We start from the raw sequence: 22,735 nt of genomic DNA, 5'->3' as shown, positions 1-22,735 counted from the left end.
GCTGCACACACACACACAATTACAGCAGAGGCCATCAAACGACTGTCTTAAAAATTTTCAGATGATAACAAACACAAATTTACAGAAACAGAGTGGTTCCACCCTGGAAAACACGGCTTTAAACAAGGGATGATGCACTGAAGCCTAATTCAGCAGTCAAGGTAACTGAACATTGTTAAAGCAGTCACCATAGCAACCACAGGGACTAGGGCACAAGACAGATAATTAGTCCCTCCAATTATTCAGTTATAATACAGTCACTAAATAACAGCCCTGAGTAAATTCTATCTTGTAAAAAGTTTTAAGGAAAATGAAAATTTAACTACAAACTTACTAAAGAAGGACCAAGCTATTACTGTCATACTGTTTTATTAAATTAACACAAATGCAGCCTTTCTGCATGCAGCAAACTCTACCTTCCTGGTCACTTTAAAGGATGCGAATTAATCAAAATCATAAAATTCTTTTTTTTTTTTTTGGCCACGCCACAGCTTGCAGGATCTTAGTCCCCCAACAAGGGACTGAACCCCAGGCCACGGCATCGAAAGCGCCAAGTCCCAACCACTGGACTGCCAGGGAATTCCCCTCAAAATCATAAAATTCTTCATTCTTATGTGTGAATGTACAATAATGCCACCCAAGAAATTGAGTTAATTTACAATTTCTATAGCACACACAATTCATATTTAATACTCATAACAAGTCTCTGAACTAAGAAAGCACAGCTCAATGAGTCTGAATAAATTAAATGAATGTACAGCACTTGGAGAACTGCCTGTCACACAACCAGCACTATGTTAGTTCAAGCTATTACTTCTACCATCACAGAAGTATTATTGCTGATATTATTATTACTGTTAAAAATGCAAGTTTTGAAGTCACACTGCCTGACTCAAATTTTGGTTCCATCATTAACTAGACAAGTTACCTAATCCATCTGTGACTCAATATTCTCATCTATATAATGGAAATAATAAAAACATCTACTTCGTAGACTACTGAGGGTGTTGAGATCAGACAGACTACATATTTAGCAGACTACCTTGTATGTGGTAGGGGGCGAACACAATTTAGCAATTATAACAGTTTAAATGTTTGGTCTTGGCTCTTAGCCAGTAAATAGGGAATTGGAATTAAAACTCGGGTTTCCTGACAAAGTTTAGAACACTTTCTACAGCCACACTGCTAGGAAACATAGAAACAGTCCATTTAACCAAACAGATACACCCAAGTATTATTATAACATAGTAACAAAAAGTAACATTGGTTGCACATGCTGACATTAGGTATGGAAAGGCATTATAGGTTGTAAGATAATCAGGCCAGATGCTCCAGCTGAAACATATACCACCAAACATGCTACCTTGTTCTCTTCTTTCTGCTATGATTTTTTTCCTTTTTGAAAAATATAGAAAAATTATATATCTGAGTAATGTATCACCACAGTAAATATTTGAGAGTATTGTTTCAGGTCACAAAAGCAAAATAACTTGTTAGTAAAACAACCACTTTAAAATACTAAGTATTCAGTGAAAACCAGAGTCATGATAAACCAAAACAGTGCTATACCTCCAGGTATTAGTAACTATTTCAGGAGTCTTAAGCAAACCTGATAATAAAGCTCCTAAATAAAGAACTGGGATATGTTTAAGAAAGAACCACTTTCTTAATTTAAGAATGTTCAAACTGGGCACACAGTGGTCCAGGTAAGTATGGGTGGACATCCTTCTAGAGAGATTGGAGTTCAGGGCAGGACTAGGAGACTGAGGATCCAGGAAGGAGGGGAGAGGGATCTGAGAAACAGGGAAGGAGATGCCCAGTCATCTCCTCTTTCTCTGTTCGCTCTTCCCTCACTCTCAAAATTCACTCCATTTGGGGACTTCCCTGGTGGAGCAGTGGTTAAGAATCCGCCTGCAAACGCAGGGGACACGGGTTCGATCCCTGGTCCAGGAAGATCCCACGGATCAACTAAGCCCACGCGCCACAACTACTGAGCCTGTGAGCCACAACTACTGAAGCCCACGCGCCTAGAGCCCGTGCTCTGCAACAAGAGAAGCAACTGCAATGAGAAGCCCACGCACTGCAACGAAGGGTAGCCCCTGCTAGCAGCAACTAGAGAAAGCCCACGCACTGCCAAAAATAAAATTAATTAATTAATTATTTATTTTAAAATCCTGTTTAAAAAAAAATTACTCCATTCATCAAAAAGTCAAGTTCAGTGCTTGGTGATATAAAGTTGAATAAGACACAAAGAGAAAACGGACATTAAAATCAAAAATCACTGAACAGGGAATATTAGAGTTGCCTTGGGTTTTACAGGAGAGCATAGAGAGACATCAGCTAACCAGAACATGTACTTTGGGCAAGGTTATGTGCCCTGTGGTCCTGCACTTACCATCTCATTCAAAAATAAACATAGTCCTGTTTACTGTTCCTATTCAGTAGATGAAGAAATGCAGGCTTTGAGATATAAGAGGTACACTCAGAGTAAAATTTGGGTCCTTATTAATCCGAATCCAGGGCTCTTGGTAAGGCATGATGACCCGCCTCCAACTCCTCTGCTTCCTCATTCTTGACTTTGCTTCCTTCTTTATTTTTTTTCCATAGAAGGGCAAGAGTGTCAGTGTCTAGATCAGATGTCAAAACTCAAATGTCAAGGAAATCCCCGGCAGCCCAGTGGTTAGGACTCCACACTTCCACTGCAGGGGGCACAGGATCGATCCCCGCTTGGGGAACTAAGATGCCACAAGCCGCACAGCCAAAACAAAAAACAAACAAAACCTCAAATGTCAACAAGGAAGCGACAGATGATACGGTAAGGTGTTATGGATGAGATGGAATGGTGGGGACTGTGGTGAACTGGAGATTCATGCCCTTTCTGAAGAAGAGGGACTCAGCTCCAGCCCACTGATGTCATGAACAAATGTGGGCCCAGGGCTTTGTGAAATCTTCCAATTTTTGAGAGAGCTCTGAAATCCAGATTTTTTTTTTTACATGACTCTCCTTATTGTAAAAAAAGAAGCTCCCTACACCAAATGTTTCTAAATCACTGGGCTGGCTTTTGCCTATGGGGTACCGGTTTGTGATCTCTACTCTGGATGAGAGGCAGCCAATCTCACTGGCACTGCTGTCACTCTAATTTCACCTGCAGAGTTTAACAACCAAGCAGCCATTGCAAAACAAACAGCAGGGCTGGCGCAGCTGTTGTCAGCAGGACTTTATTCTAATTCTGCAGTATTAGTGAGACAGCCATGTTTAATGATAAGAGTTACAATGCTGAAAACAATTTAGACATCTTCCATTCCAAAATCCATCAATGCCTGACTCACTTCCTTAACATCCCTACCAAACAGCTTTTTGGCTTCTGTTTAAACATCTCCGTTAGCCAACAAGGAAGTCTCTCGCCTCAGAAAACCTGCTACTTTTCGCTCTGCTCTTAGCCTTCCATAAAGGAAGGTCCTTCTTCACATTAAGTTGAGCTCTGTATCCTCGTATCTGCCACCCATTGGTGCCTGGATCATTATACCTAGAACACAATATTCCAGGAGCGGATGGACAGACATTTACCATCACATTCTGGACAGTGTTTCTGTTAATGCAGACTAAGGTCACAGCAGCTTCTTCATAGTCTGGTACACTTGCCTCCCTGGCCCTCAGGGACTACAATGTGATCTAGCACTGCAAGCGAGTCAAGCAAGATCCACAGCAGAGGGGAAAGAAAGCTGTTATTTGTACCAGTCACATTTTTTCCTTTAATTTCAGTTTAAGGATATATTTATGCCCCAGTCTCCGTGTTTCTAATCTAGAGTACACACATTGCTTCCTATAAATGATTAACTCTTTAGTTTAAAAACTACTGACATCCATTTTAGTAAATGGAGGGGGTTGCCTTCACAGAATGTCAGAAGTGTATATATATGGCTAGTTTGTTTTAGTTTTAGGAAGAAAAATGACAACATTTTAGCTTCGTAATAAAAGGAAGAAATATGACTACACACAATGTGTATCATGAAATGTAGCCAACTTAAGTCCAGTAAATTACATCACAGAGTATAATAACTATAGGATGATGCTTGTTTTTCTGTCAAAGTCATGAATCCTTTCCAAATGTTAAATGCTTTGGCAGACATATTTTAAAATTCTTTTTTAAACAAAGCATCAAAATCGGGATCCATGAGAATTTTTCAAATTCACATAAATATGGAATATTTCATCTCCTAAATTTAATCATGAAATATTATTTATTCCTTCATTTTCACACCTCATCATATGATTTCTTTATATTCTTCTTAGCTTGTTATAAAGAAACATAGGAGCCATCCTGATTTCTCCCTTTCTTTTGCTCTCCCGATCAATTAATTAGCAAGTCCTTCATCATGCATCCTGAATCATTCTCTCCTCACCCCCAAGTAGATCTCCCCCAGCCCAAGCCACCATCACCTAATACTGCAACTACTGCAACAGCCTCTTCACTTGGCTCTCTCCTTCGACAGTCTGCAAGGAAGAGCCAGAGTGATCTTCCTGAAATATTTATCAGATCACATCACTCCAGAGGCTGCCCGTTATGCTTAAAATAAAGCCCAGACTTCTTGCCAGGGATCAAGGTCCTGGTCGCTGTCCACTGCTCCATCCTCCTCTCTAACATCCACACCAGCCCCTCCCTCCATATTGTAGGGGTTCTCTATGGAGGGTAGTATGGCTCCACCCTGGGGGGAGAGGTGGTGTTTGGAAGGTGTGAGGGTGTTTTTTTTGGTTTATTCTTTATATTTATTTATTATTTTTTACTTTTTAAATTGAGATATAATTGATACATAACATTGTTCCAGTTTTTAGGTGTACAACATGATTTGTTATATGTATAATTGCAAAACGATTACCACAATAAGTCAACATCCATCACCTTCACATAGTTCCAGTTTTTTTCCTTGTGATGAGAACATCTACTCTCTTAGCAACTTTCAAATATATAATACACTGTTGTCAACGACAGTCACCATGAGGTACGGCAACAGCGCTTTTGTAATCACAATGACCTAAGAGTGAGGACACGCTGGCATACCGTGGGCAGGGTCAGGGAGGCTCACCACCCTCCAGGAGCCCCACAGCCCCACAATGCACAGCACAGTTCTACCCTACACAGGACTACTGCACCCAAAATGCCAGTAACACCAAGCTCATTCAAACCTCGAGGTCTTTACCTTTGCAGTTACTTTCAGCCCCGGACACTGAAATCTTTTCCAGGCTTGCTCGTTCTCATCACTTGAGATGTCGTCTCCTTTGAAAGGCCATGTCTGGCCCTCGTTTCTTTTGTTTTTATAAATTTATTTATTTTGTTTATTTATTTTTGGCTGCGTTGGGTCTTCGTTGCTGCACGCGGGCTTCCTCTAGTTGCGGCGAGCAGGGGCTACTCTTCATTGCGGCGCGCAGGCTTCTCACTGCGGTGGCTTCTCTTGTGGCAGAGCACGGGCTCTAGGCGCGCGGGCTTCAGCAGTTGCGGCATGCGGGCTCAGTAGTTGTGGCTCGAGGGCTCTAGAGCACAGGCTCGGTAGTTGTGGCATACAGGCTTAGTTGCTCCGCGGCATGTGGGATCTTCCCGGACCAGGGCTCGAACCCGTGTCCCCTGCATCGGCAGGCGGACTCTCAGCCACTGTGCCACCAGGGAAGCCCAAAACTCACTATTATTTAATTTGGATTCACTGACTACCGATATCGCGCATCTTTTTACACGTTTATTGATTATTTGCAAACCCTCTTCTGTTTGTCTACTTATAGTCTTTGCCCTTTTTCTATGGTATTATTGTTGTTTTCAATCAAATCAGGGTAGCTGTATACTAGGATAATAATCCTTTGTAAGTCAATCATGTTGCTTTTTTTTTTCCCAATCTGTTGTCTGTATTCCAATCTTGTTTGTAGTGCCTACCTCAGTTTTCAAAAAAATTTCTATTTAACCAAATGTGTCAGTCTTGCCTTTTGATTCTAAGTTTTATGTTTTATATCTTGCTTAGATTTCCTCCACACTGACATTTAATAAATGTTCCCAGGAATTTTCTCCTAATTAGAGTTCATTCTTTCATGATCCATTAAATCCTTGATATTCTGGTGTAAAGTTAATGGAAAGTGAAGGGATAAAAGAAGATGAGAAAGAAAAGTATACAAGGAGAAAAAGAGACTGTAGAAGTCTTACTTTTTAATGTTAAACAGGGAGTTTTAAATGTGATGCTGGATTGCTGAATTTTTACTCTCCATATTGTTAATACTAGATTATAAAGGGGAAAAACCTCAAATAGTTTTGACTTGAGAATATAATTAAGCTCTAAACATAAGGAGAAAATTACTGATTTAAAACTATCTGAACACAAATTACACCATAAAGGTTTTTTTTTAAGTAAGAAGAGGAAGAATTACATTTTTCATAATATGAAAAATGAAAAAATATAAGATGATAAGAAATGAATTCCAGCTTAGGTAATAGTTCATCTGAGCCTTTTCCATAAAAGTTTTAAATTTTACAGGAGTATGATATTATTTATTATTAAATAGACCAGTTAATTGGGAATTAGTGCAGAAATTTATTTCTCCAATGACTGTGATAAGAACAAAATAACCAAGGGCAGAATTTTTATAGACCTACAGGTAGTAAATGCACTCAAGGCAAAAGCACTGATGTACTGCTTACATCTAAAGGTTCTTGCTTTTATTCAGTTGTAGCCTCTGAGCATTCTTACTAAGAAGTCAATTCATTCATGCATTTTAAAGGCATGAATTAAAGTTTTATACTTTTTCTAGCATTTTTAATTGTTCCCATAAGAAGGGTTAGTCAGAGGTCCTAGAGCACTGTTCTGTCAGAATCAAAAGCCAAAAATCACTGTTTTCAAACATAAAGTTAATGATATTACTCTCGTGCTTTGACACGGTCGATGATTTTCCCATGGTATATAGAACAAGCTCCTTAGCACTCCCACAAGTGGCCTGACCCCGTTCCAGAGGCATAAGGGAGATAACTCGTAGAAAGGCAGCAAAATGGAGGTTGAAGCTGAATCAATGGCAACTGAGAGAAAAGACAAGAGAGGAGGAAAACAGCCATGAGTCCTAAACAGCAAAGGCAATAAGCAAGGAAATATTAAGTCTAGTATGGACAGAGCTCAACATCCGGGGTCTGATCGACAGGTTAGAATCTAAGTCAAGACCTCAGGGCCTGTGGCTCTCAGAGCCGAGGGAGTCAGGAATCAGGGGGGGGTGAGCCATGAGGGTTCTCAGGAGCAGGACCAGCCCAGCCACACGGAAGGACAGTGGCACTGAGGACCCACACTGAAGGGGCAATTAGGCAACCTGGTCACAATGGGGTAAGACTGGGAAGCTGCCACTCTCCAATTCACAAGAGGCCAGGAGGCTAAAACAAACCCTAAAACACACCAAACGGGGCACGGGAGCAGCAGAGACCCCCAGACCCCTTGTTAGTTGGAGGTACTTCTCATCTTGTCATTGGGGCCTGGCGCTCAGGGGCAAAGCCTTCCCAGGCAGACGTCGCCATGGTCAGCCACGCCGGAGCTGAGGTGGGGGAACTAACAAGCCTCCTTACAAGGCCCTTCATCACCTCCCCCCAAACCATTTCCCACCCGTCATCCCATTTCAAATACCACCTGCAACAACACAGATGCTGCAGAGCAACAATCTCTCCAATCCTCCCTCCTTTGCAGGCTTTCTTCTTCCTGAAGGACTCTGCCCCTCATCTGCCTGGAAAATCCCTCCTTGTTTTTCATGCTCCTTCACACGTCGCCCTGATCCGAAACTTTTCTCTGATTCCTTTGAGTTTGCTGCCCTCCACTTTGGTGTCCTATCAAGCACAGCCAACACATTCTTATTTTTACTATTTTGTTATTATTATGAATTATTATCACCATCACATCCATCATTTATCAGGTGCTTACTAGGTGTCAGGGACTGTATTAAATGCTTTAGATGGATTTTTCTTTAACATCTATAGTTACTATCTTCCTCCATTTTACAGAGGAGGAAAGTGAGATTCGTAGGGTTTTAAGTATTAGCCTAAGATCACAGAGTTACTAACCAAATTCAAATACAGTTTGTTCTGACTCAAAAACCCATGATCTTTCCAATAAAATACCTTAATCACATTTGTTCATGTCCTTTGTCTCTAACAGCAAATAACTAACTTAAAAATAAAGACCACGTTTTCCTCATTTTTGTACACCCAGCATAAACTTGGCATATAACTGATGCTCTTTAAATATTTAATACATGAATGAATGAATGCATGAATGACCAGCATCCATTCCAGTCCCTCAGGAACTAGAATATCAACTGTGGTACAGAACCAGTAATACGATGTTAAACTGTCCTTATGTCACATTAGACTAAGGTCTACTAAATGGCTCATATCGTCCAGAATAAGGGACAGAGTAGAAGAAAGTTAAGTAAAGATTATGGTTCAAGGACCCAGGCAAGTCAACACAGTATCTTTTTTAGCAAACTGATTTAATTGGTCAAACAAATGGTTATTTTTAAAACAGGTAGTCTAGTTCAACCTCTTTTCAAAATAACTGTCTTAATTACTTCACCTTTTTCTTCCAGCCTAAATGAATGCAATACCACAGACATCTCTTACACACTCGCTGCGGGGGAGGCAGGGAGAAGCACGCGACAAATCTCATGAGCTACCAGGTTAATTTGAACTCCTTTTCCCTGAAGGAGGTTACAGTCTCCTTGAATGTACACACAGGCGGGGAAAAAAGGCATAGGACACGGACTCCTGTTCTCATATCCTCCAAAAGTTTCCCCTATCGCTCAAGAGTAAAAGCCACAGTCCTGGTAACAATTTAAAAGCTGCTGCATCACTGACACCCGTTCCCTCTCTGACCTCATCTACTATTCACACCCCACCCCAACCCCTCGAGCCATGCAGTCTCTTTGCCCGTCCCTCTCAAGGAGGCTTTCTCTGATCCTTCCCCACTTCACAGGCCATCTCCCCCATTTCATGCTCTATTTTTCTCTATAGCATTTAGGACCATCTAACATTCTATTCACTTATTCATTTTGTTTACTGTCTCCCCTTCCGTTCTCCCACAGAATGTAAGCTTCATGAGCATGGATATTCCTGTTGGGTTTTGTCTCTGCTGCATTCTCAGCACCTAGATCTGTGCCTAACACATAGGAGGTATTGAATATATTGTTTTTGTAGGAAAGAATGAGTGAACCTTAGTTAGCTTTATGCAATGACCTACCTGTTCATGGTATTTACTTTGGTGTCCATATTTCTAAATCACATTAGCATCATAAATTAAAATGCAACTTAAAAATTTTTCACTTGGAATTGATCAACGATGACAGTTCTTTTCATTATCATTTCCTGAAATGTCTTACTATACCCATTGCCTAGAAGTGTAATTGTGGGGCTTCCTTGGTGGCACAGTGGTTAAGAATCCACCTGACAATGCAGGGGACACCGGTTCGAGCCCTGGTCTGGGAAGATCCCGCATGCCGCGGAGCAACTAAGCCCGTGCGCCACAACTACTGAGCCTGCGCTCTAGAGCCTGTGTTCTGCAATAAGAGAAGCCACTGCAATGAGAAGCTGGCACACCGCAACAAAGAGTAGCCCCCGCTCATCACAACTAGAGAAAACCTGCACGCAGCAATGAAGACCCAATGCAGCCAAAATAAAAATAAATAAAATAAATAAATTTATAAAAATATATATGGCTTAAAAATAAATAAATACAAATAAAAAATTTAAAAAAAATTTTAAATGTAATTGTGGTTTTTTGAGATCCTGGTCTCAACTTGAGCAAATAATAGCTCATATTACCCCGAACACTTCAATGTGACTTGCAAAGATATAATATTCGTGCGCCACAACTACTGAGCCTGCGCTCTAGAGCCTGTGTTCTGCAATAAGAGAAGCCACTGCAATGAGAAGCTGGCACACCGCAACAAAGAGTAGCCCCCGCTCATCACAACTAGAGAAAACCTGCACGCAGCAATGAAGACCCAATGCAGCCAAAATAAAAATAAATAAAATAAATAAATTTATAAAAATATATATGGCTTAAAAATAAATAAATACAAATAAAAAATTTAAAAAAAATTTTAAATGTAATTGTGGTTTTTTGAGATCCTGGTCTCAACTTGAGCAAATAATAGCTCATATTACCCCGAACACTTCAATGTGACTTGCAAAGATATAATATTTATTTGGCTAAAATGAGAAAAGCACATAAAACTTGATTATGAAATAACTGCAGTGATTAAGAAGACCTGAGAACTCTCTTAAAAAAGGGTTCTAGGGACTTACCTGGTGACGCAGTGATTAAGAATCTGCCTTCCAGGGCTTCCCTGGTGGCGCAGTGGTTGCGCGTCCGCCTGCCGATGCAGGGGAACCGGGTTCGCGCCCCGGTCTGGGAAGATCCCACATGCCGCGGAGCGGCTGGGCCCGTGAGCCATGGCCGCTGGGCCTGCGCGTCCGGAGCCTGTGCCCCGCAACGGGAGAGGCCACAGCAGATGCCGCTGGGCCTGTGCGTCCGGAGCCTGTGCTCCGCAACGGGAGAGGCCACAGCAGATGCCGCTGGGCCTGTGCGTCCGGAGCCTGTGCTCCGCAACGGGAGAGGCCACAGCAGATGCCGCTGGGCATACCAAAAAAAAAAGAATCTGCCTTCCAGTGCAGGGCATGCGGGTTCGATTCCTGGTCAGAGAACTAGATCTCACACACATGCCACAACTAAGGAGCCCACCAGCCGCAACTAAGGAGCACATGTGCCACAACTAAGGCCCTCAAACCTCAACTAAGGAGCCCGCCTTCTGCAACAAAGACCCAGCGCAACCAAAATAAATAAATAAATTTTTTTTAAAAAGGGTCCTAGGGCTTCCCTGGTGGCGCAGTGGTTGAGAGTCCGCCTGCCAATGCAGGGGATACGGGTTCGTGCCCCGGTCTGGGAAGATCCCACATGCCGCGGAGCGGCTGGGCCCGTGAGCCACGGCCACTGAGCCTGCACATCCGGATCCTGTGCTCCGCAACGGGAGAGGCCACAACAGTGAGAGGCCCGCGTACCGCAAAAAAACAAAAAAAAAAAAAACAAAACAAAAAGGGTCCTAGTTCTAAATTATTTTAAAATATTAACGAAAGGGGTTTTTGTTGTTCAGATCATTAGAATGAGATCATTAAACCATAGTTAATTGTGAATCACCAACACTAATAACATTTATCAACTTAAAAATATAATCCAAAGGGCCAACAATTTAAAAGCATTTATAATTAGTTTTCAAGTGTGTTATATCCTTTTTTCTCTCCCTCTAGTGGTTGCTTTTTCTTCCTAATTATATTTCCTTGAGGTTTTGAGCTTAAAGGCTCTGCACACATACCAGCATTAGCCGAAAGAATGTCAGATTATGATTTAAAGGGGAGAAAATGGTCATGTATGCCAAAAAGATAATCTGTAAGATGGTAGTATTTTCAGCTCATCAAAAGAAGCCATGTACAAGATTAAACTTATCCTGTCTCCATCTAATTACCTCACATGGAGGTCAACTTCAAAAAATCTCCTAAAACTATCTAGAGAATGGCAATCAGTGAGGCTTATCAACAAAGCACATTCATGCTATAATATAAACCTCTTTCAATTTCAAAAATTGATGGCTAAGAGCTCTTCAGCAGTGGCATTTGATTCCACATTAGTCTGCAGTATGCTGGAGAAAAACAAAGACCCATCATTCTGAACCTTCTATTTACAGACCCACACCAAACTGCGCAACAAAACATTCTTAAGGAAATTGCTACTGTTACTGTGTACTTCCCATAAATGTAAACAGGTTTCTTTTTTTCATTTCTAAATATAAAGATAGAAACATAGCAGATAAATACTACATTTTAGTGTCGTGCTTTTTCTCCATAAAATAATATTTGAAAACAGTAAGCATGTATAACCAAAAGAACAAGTGAAAATAACCCCAGAAGTTAAAGATCAATCCATCAAAGCAATTCTTTTCTAATATTCTACTTATGAATTTGTAAAGCTGGCACAAACAACTGCAAACAGAACAGAGCAACAAAACAGACACAACAAAGGAGACAAATAACATTTAAAGGAAACTTCAAACAACCCTGAAGGATCGAAAATTATATACTTTTAGCATTAATCTTAATTGTCTAACATAGTTAAATTTTTCTATTTTTTTTAACATCTTTATTGGGGTATAATTGCTTTACAATGGTGTGTTAGTTTCTGCTTTATAACAAAGTGAATCAGTTATACATATACACATGTTCCCATATCTCTTCCCTCTTGCGTATCCCTCCCTCCCACCATGTTCCCATATCTCTTCCCTCTTGCATCTCCTTCCCACCCTCCCTATCCCACCCCTCTACGTGGTCACAAAGCACCGAGCTGATCTCCCTGTGCTATGCGGCTGCTTCCCACTAGCTATCTATTTTACGTTTTAACATAGTTAAGTTTTTGATGACATTTGTTGGTTTTCTGAAAGGCTTTCCCAAGTGTCTTCATTTATAGAAAACAGAGAAGTAAAAAGACTGTGCCACTGAGGTTTACAAACCTCATGGCTCATGACTTCCCAGATTTTCTTACCAAACACTTCTATTCCTACGGAGTCATTTACTCCTAGAGTTGGAAGTTTCTAGGAGAGAGGCTCTCAGCCCTAGTTGCACCTATGAGGGGAGGGGGGTTAATATACTGAAGCCCCTCTCCACCTCCAATGACTGACTGAACTGTCTCAGGGTGGGGTCCAGGCAGCAGTATTTTTATAAATCACCCAGCTGATCCTAATGAGTAATCTGTATTTAAAGTCACCTCTTCAAAAAGAAGACCTCAGAGGGATCTAGGCTCTACACAAATACTTCTGACGTCCAGTTCCAAAATCTCATTTGAAGAATCTAAAGGCAATACACTACTTTATGGATGGTCATTTTTCAAATGAATGGTGATTTTTTTTTAATTTTCCTTTTTTTTTTAAGGTATAATTGATTTACAATATTACATTAGTTCTCAGGTGTATAACATAGTGATTCAAAACTTTTATAGATTATACTCCATTTAAAGTTATTATAAAATATTGGCTATCTTCCCTGTGCTGTACAATATATTCTTGTAGCTTATTTATTTTATACATAGTAGTTTGTACTTCTTAATCCCTATCCCTATCTTGCCCCTCCCCACTTCCTTCTCTCCACTAGTAACCACTAGTTTGTACTCTATACCTGTGAGTCTGTTTCTGTTTTGATACATTCATTCATTTATTTTATTTTTTAGATTCCACATATAAATGATAACATTCAGTATCTGTCCTTCCCTGTCTGACTTATTTCACTAAGCATAATACCCTTCAGGTCCATCCATGTTGTTGCAAACAGCAAAATTTCATTCTTTTTTATGGCTGAGTAGTATTCCATTGTACCACATCTTCTTTATATGAATGGTTATTTTTACAGGGCATGGTCACCCACCATTTCCCCTAACAATTCTACCAACAGAGTTCCACAATCTTTGTACTTGTCCCTCTTCCTAAAAAAATCACTTCCCTCAATCTCCACATGACTGGCTCGTTCTCATCATTCAGGTCTGGGCTCGAACGTCACCTCCTGGGAGAGGCTTTTCCTGATCATGCTCTCCCCAGCCAGCCCCCATCTCTTCACTAGTGGCACTTCTCACATCTAACGTGCGTGTGTGCTTCCTGACTATCTCCCCGCAAGCTCCATTCAGGCAGCTCCATCTTGTCTGTCTTGCTCAACCTTTTATCTTCAGCAAGCAGCACAGTGTCAACATAGTAGCCACTCAGAAAAACTTTTGAACAAATAAATGAAACAGAACAAGAAGTAATGGACATGCCTCTGATGAAGGCTGTGTTTAAAAAAAAAAGAAGTAATGGACAATCTAAACCAAAAAAAAAAAAATTCTGATTGGTATATAATGTAAAATAGTTGACAGTGCAGATTAAAAATATTGGACTAGGGCTTCCCTGGTGGCACAGTGGTTGAGAGTCTGCCTACCGATGCAGGGCACACGGGTTCGTGCCCCGGTCCGGGAAGATCCCACATGCCGCGGAGCCGCTGGGGCCGTGAGCCATGGCCGCTGAGCCTGCGCGTCCAGAGCCTGTGCTCCGCAATGGGAGAGGCCACAACAGTGAGAGGCCCGCATACCGCAAAAAAAAAAAAAAAAAAAAAATATATATATATATATAGGACTAATAAAAATTATGGATGGTTTTAATTTTCTTCATACCTTTGTGTACTTTATTGTCTTCAATAAAAGTAAATTATCTTTACAATTACAACCAAAATAGTATAATAATAAAAATAATTTTTTATGAAAAGTTAAAAACAAAAAAACTCAACTGTCACAGGGCAAAGATGGGCTAACGTAATGAGGCCCAACTGCCTGCATCATCCTGGCTTCTCCCCAAGACCCAGCATGGACAGGATGTGGCCACACTGCAGGACCAGCTCTTGCCGGCCCTGGAAACCAGCCACCTATTATGGTGTCCACGTAGGTCTGACACCAGCCAAGTACACAAGGAATCAAAATCGCTGCTAGTTCACCCATAAAAGTTCCCATCTTTCCCCCTGGTGTATCACAGGCCTGCCATGGGGCAACCAAACAAATCCCATCAGTTTCTTTCACACACACACCTACACTAGTTTTCTCGCTCACAGGGCCACCCAAGCTATCCTGAGGGCAGACCCTGGGGCACCTCCCCCCGCCCCCCACCCCCCCCACCCCCGCCACACACACCCGCCCCTCCCCCTGCAGTCTCCAGTGCCGACCACACTCCCTGACGCTCTCTGGTTTTCTTCCCTAATCAGTCCCATTTACTTCACACTTGAAACGCCAGTGCCTTAAAAATACAGCCCTGTCCTAGAAATATCTGCATTTTGAAAGGATATACTATTAAATAAAAAATGTCACGTTACAGAGTAATACGTACGGCATGAGTCCATTTTTATAAGAACTAAACAATAAGAACAACAAAGAAGCCTGCATATGGATTCACATGTTTAAAGTTATTTAAAACAAGTATAAGAGGGCTTCCCTGGTGGCGCAGTGGTTGAGAATCTGCCTGCCGATGCAGGGGACACGGGTTCGTGCCCCGGTCCGGGAAGATCCCACATGCCACGGAGCGGCTGGGCCCATGAGCCATGGCCGCTGAGCCTGCGTGTCCGGAGCCTGTGCTCCGCAACGGGAGAGGCCACAACAGTGAGAGGCCCGCGTACCGCAAAAAAAATAAATAAATAAAAATAAAATAAAATAAAAAATAAAAAACAAGTATAAGAGAATACTCACCAAAGTATTAGCAATAGAGACAGAACTGGGAGGAGAGGAAGGGGAAACTATTTATTTGTCTATGCTTTTATCCAACTGGGATTGTTGCCACAAATTGTCATAATTACACAATGGTAATTTTTAAAGAGCAATCAAACTCTTGCGGCCAGGGCTTCCCTGGTGGCGCAGTGGTTGAGAGTCCGCCTGCTGATGCAGGGGACACGGGTTCGAGCCCTGGTCCGGGAAGATCTCACATGCCACGGAGCAACTAAGCCCGTGCGCCACAACTTCTGAGCCTGTGCTCTAGAGCCCGCGAACCACAACTACTGAAGCCCACATGCCTAGAGCCCGTGCTACACAACAAGAGAAGCCACCGCAACGAGAAGCCTGCGCACCGCAAGGAAGAGTATAGCCCCTGCTCGCCACAACTGAAAGCCCGCGCATACAACGAAAACCCAACAGAGCCAAAAATAAATAAATAAATAAATAAAAATTTAGAAGAAAAAAGAATGCAATCAAACTAACTGTGAAAATATCATTAAACTGTTCATATGTTCCATATTCTGGAAATTAGGTTTGAATAAAATGACAACCAATTGCACAAATTATTCATTTGTTTTATTAAACTGAGAGTTGAGTATTTTAATTTATCATGCAACTTATGCCTCCCCTAAAAAGAAAACATGAACTTAAAAAACTCATATAACTCAGGCATCAACTTTACCCTCTGAAACTGCTCTTTCCCCCTAGAACCTTCCTTTGTGAATGGAACCACCTTCTAATCCATCCTGATATTCTCAAATCTACTCTCTTCCTCACATTCCACACCCAGTCACATCCAACACCGCGTTCCACCCTACACCTCCTAAACAGCCCTCAGGTTTGTCCTCCCCTCACTACCCCTACTGCCCCTGCACAGCTCCAATCCACCCTCTACGACCAATACCATGACCTTCTAAACTGCATGTTAACTGAGGTGTTTGAGCATCTCAGGGTAGTAAGGTGCAAAGAAAGTGGGCTTCTTCCTGAACCAGGTTTCACCACTTAGCTTTGTGGCCTTGAGAAGGACCCACAGCCTCTCTAAGACCAAGTTTTCTCTTCTGCAGGATGCAAGCCATATCTACCTTGTAAAAGGATTGCTATAAGAATTACAGATAAGGCATGCAAAGTGCCTAGTCCTAAATGGGGCTGTATACATAGTACAATGCTTTATTACTCTAATTATTTTCTTATCTGTAAAAAAAAAAAAGGCAATAAGCCTCTGAGTTACTTTGAAGATTAAATGAGATAAAATGTAAGGCACCAAACACAGTTACTGTTTCCTTTCATTTCCTTTTAATGGTTTCCCCATCCCCAAGACAAAATACGGCTACTGCCACTTTCCCAATTTTATCTCCTGCTACTTCTCCTTTAGCATAATGAATTTTTTTTTGTATTTTTTTTTTTGGCCATGCCATGAGGCATGCAGATCTTCCCCGACCAGGGATCAAACCTGTGTCCCCTGCATTTGGGAGCGCAGAGTCTTAATCACTGGAGAGCCAGGGAAGTCTAGAATAATGAGTTAGGCGCACAGACTATGCACCTCTTCATGCCCTTCTCTCCTTCAAAGCCATGTTTACAGGTAAAACCTTAGGTGTAAGAGAGTCTTTTCTATATATTTCAACATGCAAATTAATTATCATATTTTCAAATTTGGAATGCAATATCCATAAAGTACAAGTGTATTTATGGAAGATAGGGAAGAATATTTATAAGCATGAAATTCTGAAAAAAATCTTCAAACCATGGCTGCTGTACATGTTCATGCAAATATGATGAATGTGATGAGAGATTATAAAATCTTGCTAAATGGCATCTGAGAAATAACTTTCCCAGGGATGAAATCTTGAGTTGAAATTAAAAGGAAAAATGGTACAAGTTAGAGAAACTGGGTCAAAAAAAAATATGATTAAAGTGATTATGTTTGTTTGTTGAGGTTGCTTATAAACACTTTCCAAAAGTATATGTCCATATACTTTAGATGTTTTAATTAACTTGATAATAAATGTGATAAGTATAACATGTCTTCTTTAAAAACAACAAGAGATAAAAATACTAGCTTAGATAAATAAATTCAATATTAACTTTCTCTATGTTTATTCATAGACTAGAAAAGAAATATGGGGGTTTTTCCCCATCTGATTTTATGATTTAGAATTTACAAAGAGAAGAGAAACTAACAATCTTTCTAAGCATGAGAGGAAAAAAATTAGTTCTGTTTAAAGATGAATTCAGGTAGTTAAATGGCTTTTGTCAGGTCCCTAATGTGACAATCTCTAAAAGTATGTAAGTTCAGTGTTTATTTCTTGAATGATTTAACTATAGTCCTGAAAAAGCATCAAGTTGGCTCTAAGAGGAAAAGCTGCTCTGTGTCCACAAAGTGCTTCCTCAGCAGCTGGTGTCTATCCTTAGTGTCAGGTTGAGAAAATGAGCAAGAAAATGAGTTGAGGATTCTTAGTAGACAGTCCACTGTAACCCAGCTGCAAAACTTTTCTAAAGTTGTCACATGGACATGTTTTCTAAAATGTTACCAAGAGTGCTGAATCATTGCTTTCTAAGGGGATCTTTTAAACCTTTGCTACATTTTAAATTTAAAACATTTTTAAAGCAAAAAAGCAAAAAACGAAACAAAACAGAAACCTTAAATTCTAGGTGTTTTTTTTTTTTTTTAATGAATGTTTAAGTTTCAAATTATTGTAGAGCCATGACTCTTCTTCAAACACTATTTTGGCCTGGGTGACAGGCACAGTGCTGATTTACACACACCCCAAACATACAATCAGCCAGGCCCTGAACATAACTGGGCATGGGTGCCCCCCAGGCCACTGAAAAGCAAGCATTACTCATGAAATCATAAAGCCGTGATGAAGTATTCTGGTGGACATGTGCTTTGTCCAGCTCCCCAAAGATAATGAAAAGGAGAACATTATGATGATGTCAGAAGTCATTCTTTTCACATCATTAGTACTTTGCCTTCAAGTGTGTTCTTTCAGAATTACAGTAGTCATGTAGGCACAGGGCAGAGCCCTAATGATACGAGGCCAAGCCAAAGAGCAATCCAGACTTAGGGAAGAAAATAACTAGAAAAAAATTAATGAATTCATCATTTGATTCTCCACATCTTCAGCAATACTGCTCACGTGCATTATTGTCAGAGCTGTATACAGCCTGGGAAGGGGGGCAGCAGCATTGCTGGGTGCTGACTCTCGAAAACAACACGACCTTAAAGACTGAGCCGTGTCGAGACACCGCAAATTACTAACGTCCAGCTTGGACTTGGCACAGTATTTTTCTGTTGACATTCCCATAAACTGGTCCAATTACTTTTAAATGAATCATATCTGTTGAAACAGCCTGGAAATAAACCAAAGATTTTATACTTGGTTTTATAGTATAGAGCAAGAACATCATTTCCTATATATACCTGCAAATGAACAAAACTTCCTTTTGAAAAATCAGAGCACTAACAAAATGCGTTTTTCAAAAATGGCTTCTATACGATATCATCACTGTGATATCTTAGTTTGCACAATTATTTTGGATTTACTTTTCAAACAGGAAACATTACTGAGACTGATTTAGCTCATTTAAATAATACTCCCAACTAAAGTATACAACATGTTTAAAGGATCAAAATCACAGGTCTCACTATCAAATAATCAATATAATGATTTTTTATTACCTTAAAATACATTTTTATATAATTGTGTAATCCAGTTCATTGGGAACATAAAATTAAATTATATTTATGCTAAATGCAACTCAAAATACATATGTAAACAAGTATCATTTGGCGAAAATAATCCTGATAAACTTTTATTAACCTCCTGCTGTACAGAACAACATATACCTCAGTGTTTTATAGAAAAAAATTATAATTGGTATTTGCATTATTCTCTATTAAGAAAACACTGTTACACTATTCTTACAAAACATTTGTTGTCATTTTCCCTATTACTGCTGATGAAAGTAATACAGGTAGTGTTTAATACTAATCACTTCCTATACTTCTCAATTTTCTTAGTCTTTCTCTGACACTAAGCAATATGGACTAGTGAATGCTTGATAAAGTATATCTTCTTCCAGTATAAATTTATTCTTTCATAAAGTACTTATTGTATGCTCACTATGTGCTGGGCTTAGTGTTAGAGACTTTGGATGCAGTATAAATTAAGACAGATTCCTTGCCTTAAGAGCTCATGGTCTAGTAAAGGCAAAAGACAATTGCATTAAGGTTTACTATGCACGATGAATACAATGACACAGAAAAACCCTAGTAGGGTTATTTGAATCAAGCAGGAAGGCCAGTTAACAGTTATAGTCCATTTCATTAAATTAAGTCCACCACCTTTATCAAGGAGGTGGTAGCTAACACTGCCTGGTTTGCACTTCCTTGTCTTGGTAAAGCAGTGTTGATAAGTGTAGATAACATCAAAACATCTCTGAAAATTACCATCACCTTCCTGACTTCACAAGGTTTAGCATCACTGAATTTAAACATATCAGCTTAAGACCTAATCTAAGTTGGAAAACACCATTAAGTCCAGCTGTAGTTAATAGACGTGTACATGGTAAAACAAAACAAAACAAAACAACAACAAAATGAACTAGAAATGTACAGCCTAACGCACAAAAAATCAGATTTCTAGTTGGGGTTTTTACCATATGTTTATTTTCTGGCATCTAGGCATCAGAATAAAAATAAGACATACCTGAAACTATAAATGCTTACCATATTATGTACTAAATTAGAAGGCAAATTGACTAGATCTGTCATAAATCATGTTTTTTAAATGTAGTAACACAAAACAAGACACCCCTTGAAAAACTGTTTGAGTACATTGTAAGAATAAAAACGTGTTTGATTAACATTATATAGCAAATTAGAAATAATATTTTAAATGCCAATATGCACCTAAAAATGAAGACATGCCACATAGAAAAGCGGTGTGTACATTTACCTTTATGCTACCCATAGTACCCCAGGAACTGGGTAAAAGAGACTGAGTTCCTTCAACAATATGTATATTCTTCTACATTTTTGATATTCACTACTTATTTTCTTCTAATACATTAGCCAGTCTTTAAAAGAAGCCGAATAGCAAAAGATTAAAGAGGACAAGTGTTATATATCCATGGCCCATTTGTGACATTCTGGTTTTATACATAGAGTCATTTCAAACAGAAGAGCCTTAGGTGAAATGCACGGCTACCCACGCATCTGATATATACCATTCTTTCACACCACTGGTAGGGAAATTAAATTTTCCCTGTGCAGGGTAACCTTATAAGACTTTGGGCATGGCCCACCCTCACTCAGAGGTGAAATCAAGGCAGCAGCAACATCCAGCATTAGAGTTGTTTTTCTCCTGCTGCCGGATGACAAGAATAACTAAAGACAAGGAGAATGAAGACTGCTCAAGTCTTTGTCAAACGGGATTGGCAAGGAGTTCTCCTAATAACAGTTCCCAGTCTCCTCAAGGAGTGGTTATGTTCAGCACAAGGCTGAGGTACCATAGGTTCTACAACCTGAAACCGTGGGTCCTCGACACAAACCCACTCATCGACTTTGTGGATTATGGGACTGTTACTGAAACCTGGACGTGATATAACAGCAGTTTTGAGAAGTTTGATTTACGCATTCCAACCCAGCTGAATGTCGCCTTAGAGTGCTGAGGCTTGAGGACTCTTATGAATCTCCCTCCCGCACAGCCTGAACAGCCATCGCCTCCCAAATTCCAGCTTATACATTCATTTCCTGGGCAATTTCTCTCTTGGGGGTAAAACAATGGACTCTTTCAATCTTCTCTTAACTACAAAGAGCTCTAAGACGAAGAGACAGTGCTTTCAATAGCATCCTTTCCGACTTTATAAATGATGAGTGGGAGTTGAGGGAGGGGGACCGGACCGACCAGGGAAGAGGTGACAGGCAACTCACCTCTTTCAGCTGCTCCAGCTCCTGTCTGAGGCTGTCATACTCAGCCTCCAGCTCGTCATACTGCTGTTTGAGGGTCAGCTTCTCTTCCAGTACCACCAGCCCGTACTCGGCCGCCTGGATCTTCTCGTGGGTCGTCTCCGTGAGCTCCTTGGTCAGCCTCTCTATCTCGGTCTTATAATGGTCCACAGTCTGCAATACCTCTTCCGCGGCCATAGCCCCGGCGGATGGAGGCAGGAGGGGGTAACGGGGTGTGGGAGATGGATGCAAAGCAGGCGGGGGACGGGAAAAGGAACCAAGGAGGGAAGGATGAAAATGGAAAAGATACGTGTGGCTGGATGTACGAGCAGAGCAATGCCCTGGTTGCCCCTCCGGCAGCCGCGGCTACACCGCCCGAGAAACCGGCGAGAAACGCAACATGGAGAATGCAGGGGAGAGGATCAGGGGCGAGGCGGCAGCTGCTGCGGCATGTGTCCTCCGGGCCGGCCCCTGCGTGCGGTCAACAGCCGTGCGGCATGGCCAGGCTGCGGCGGCCGGAGGCGGCGAGGGGGCTCCGATTCTGCTTATTCAGAGACGCACGGCCGCCATGTCTCCGGGCAGCGTCACTGCAGTCTCCTCGGGCCCCGCGCTCCGGCTCGCCGCGCCCGCCCGCTCCACCTGCTCCCTCCGGCCGCGCTGCAGCGGGTGCGGAATGATGCAGCGTCGGCCCTCTCCCTCCCTCCGCGCCTGGCCGGGCCTCCGAACGGGGGGCGGGGAGGCGGACGGAGTCGGCGCGGGGGGAGGGGGAGGGACCTGACGGAAACCTCTGGAGGCGCCTCCCGCCGGGCGGCACCGCGGGTGCGCGGGACCGGTGCCGAGTCGGCCGGACGCGCGCGTGGAAGGGCCCCGCGCGCGGGGAGGGACCCCCAGCCAGGCCTGGCCCGGCCCGCCCGGCTCGCCGCCGGCAGGAGTTCCTCCCAGGGCTTTGCCCGGGTGGGCGTCGAGGCCCCGGAGAATGGCTTAGGCGCCCGGCTCTCTCACTGCGACGTGAGCCCAAGCTCAGGAAGCTGCCTGGAATCGGCGCCTTGCTCAAAGAGAAGCAAACAGTAACTAACACGCTCGGGGCCCGCGCATCCTCCTTCTCACCCGCTGGGCTCGCGGCCTCCTTCCCTGGCCTTCGGCACCCAAACGCTGTGCTTCCAAAGCCTTCCAGACGCCCCCGCCCGACGCTCCCGCTTCCGCCTCCTTCCGCCTCCTTCCTCTTCCCCTCTCTCCCCTCCTTTCCCTACATGGCCTGGCTCACCTCACGCTCTCTCCAAATAACCTTATTACCGGACACTCTTTTCTAAAGATTGCTTGCCCTCACCCAAGCTTTCTGTGCCCAGCTTATCACAACATCACTACTCAGAAAAAGATCTCTATAATGCATGCACCCAGAAGCCTCTGGGTACAATTATTTGTTGCCCCAGTAGTTCTACTCTACGGATTCTTCAATAAAGGA

General features: G+C 41.9%; 1 protein-coding gene across 14 annotated transcripts in view; it reads right to left on the bottom strand.

The window, feature by feature from the left end:
- Positions 1 to 21,923, bottom strand: part of BICD1 (BICD cargo adaptor 1) — a 238,519-nt gene extending 216,596 nt beyond the window's left edge. For all 14 annotated transcript variants that reach the window (XR_003680299.2, XR_008617681.1, XM_055085551.1 and 11 more), the window contains exon 1: positions 21,259 to 21,923. Coding sequence is in view for 12 of the 14 variants with exons in the window: in XM_055085551.1 (XP_054941526.1) it covers positions 21,259 to 21,471 (213 nt within the window). In the remaining 2 variants the exon portion in view is untranslated. The remainder of the gene's footprint in view (positions 1 to 21,258) is intronic.
- Positions 21,924 to 22,735: the final 812 nt, after the last annotated feature.

This window comes from Physeter macrocephalus, chromosome 6, assembly GCF_002837175.3.
Source record: "Physeter macrocephalus isolate SW-GA chromosome 6, ASM283717v5, whole genome shotgun sequence".
NCBI classification, from domain to species: Eukaryota; Metazoa; Chordata; class Mammalia; order Artiodactyla; family Physeteridae; genus Physeter; species Physeter macrocephalus.
The sequence above is the reverse complement of the archived record's forward strand: the minus strand, read 5'-3'. Positions and strand labels throughout refer to the sequence as shown.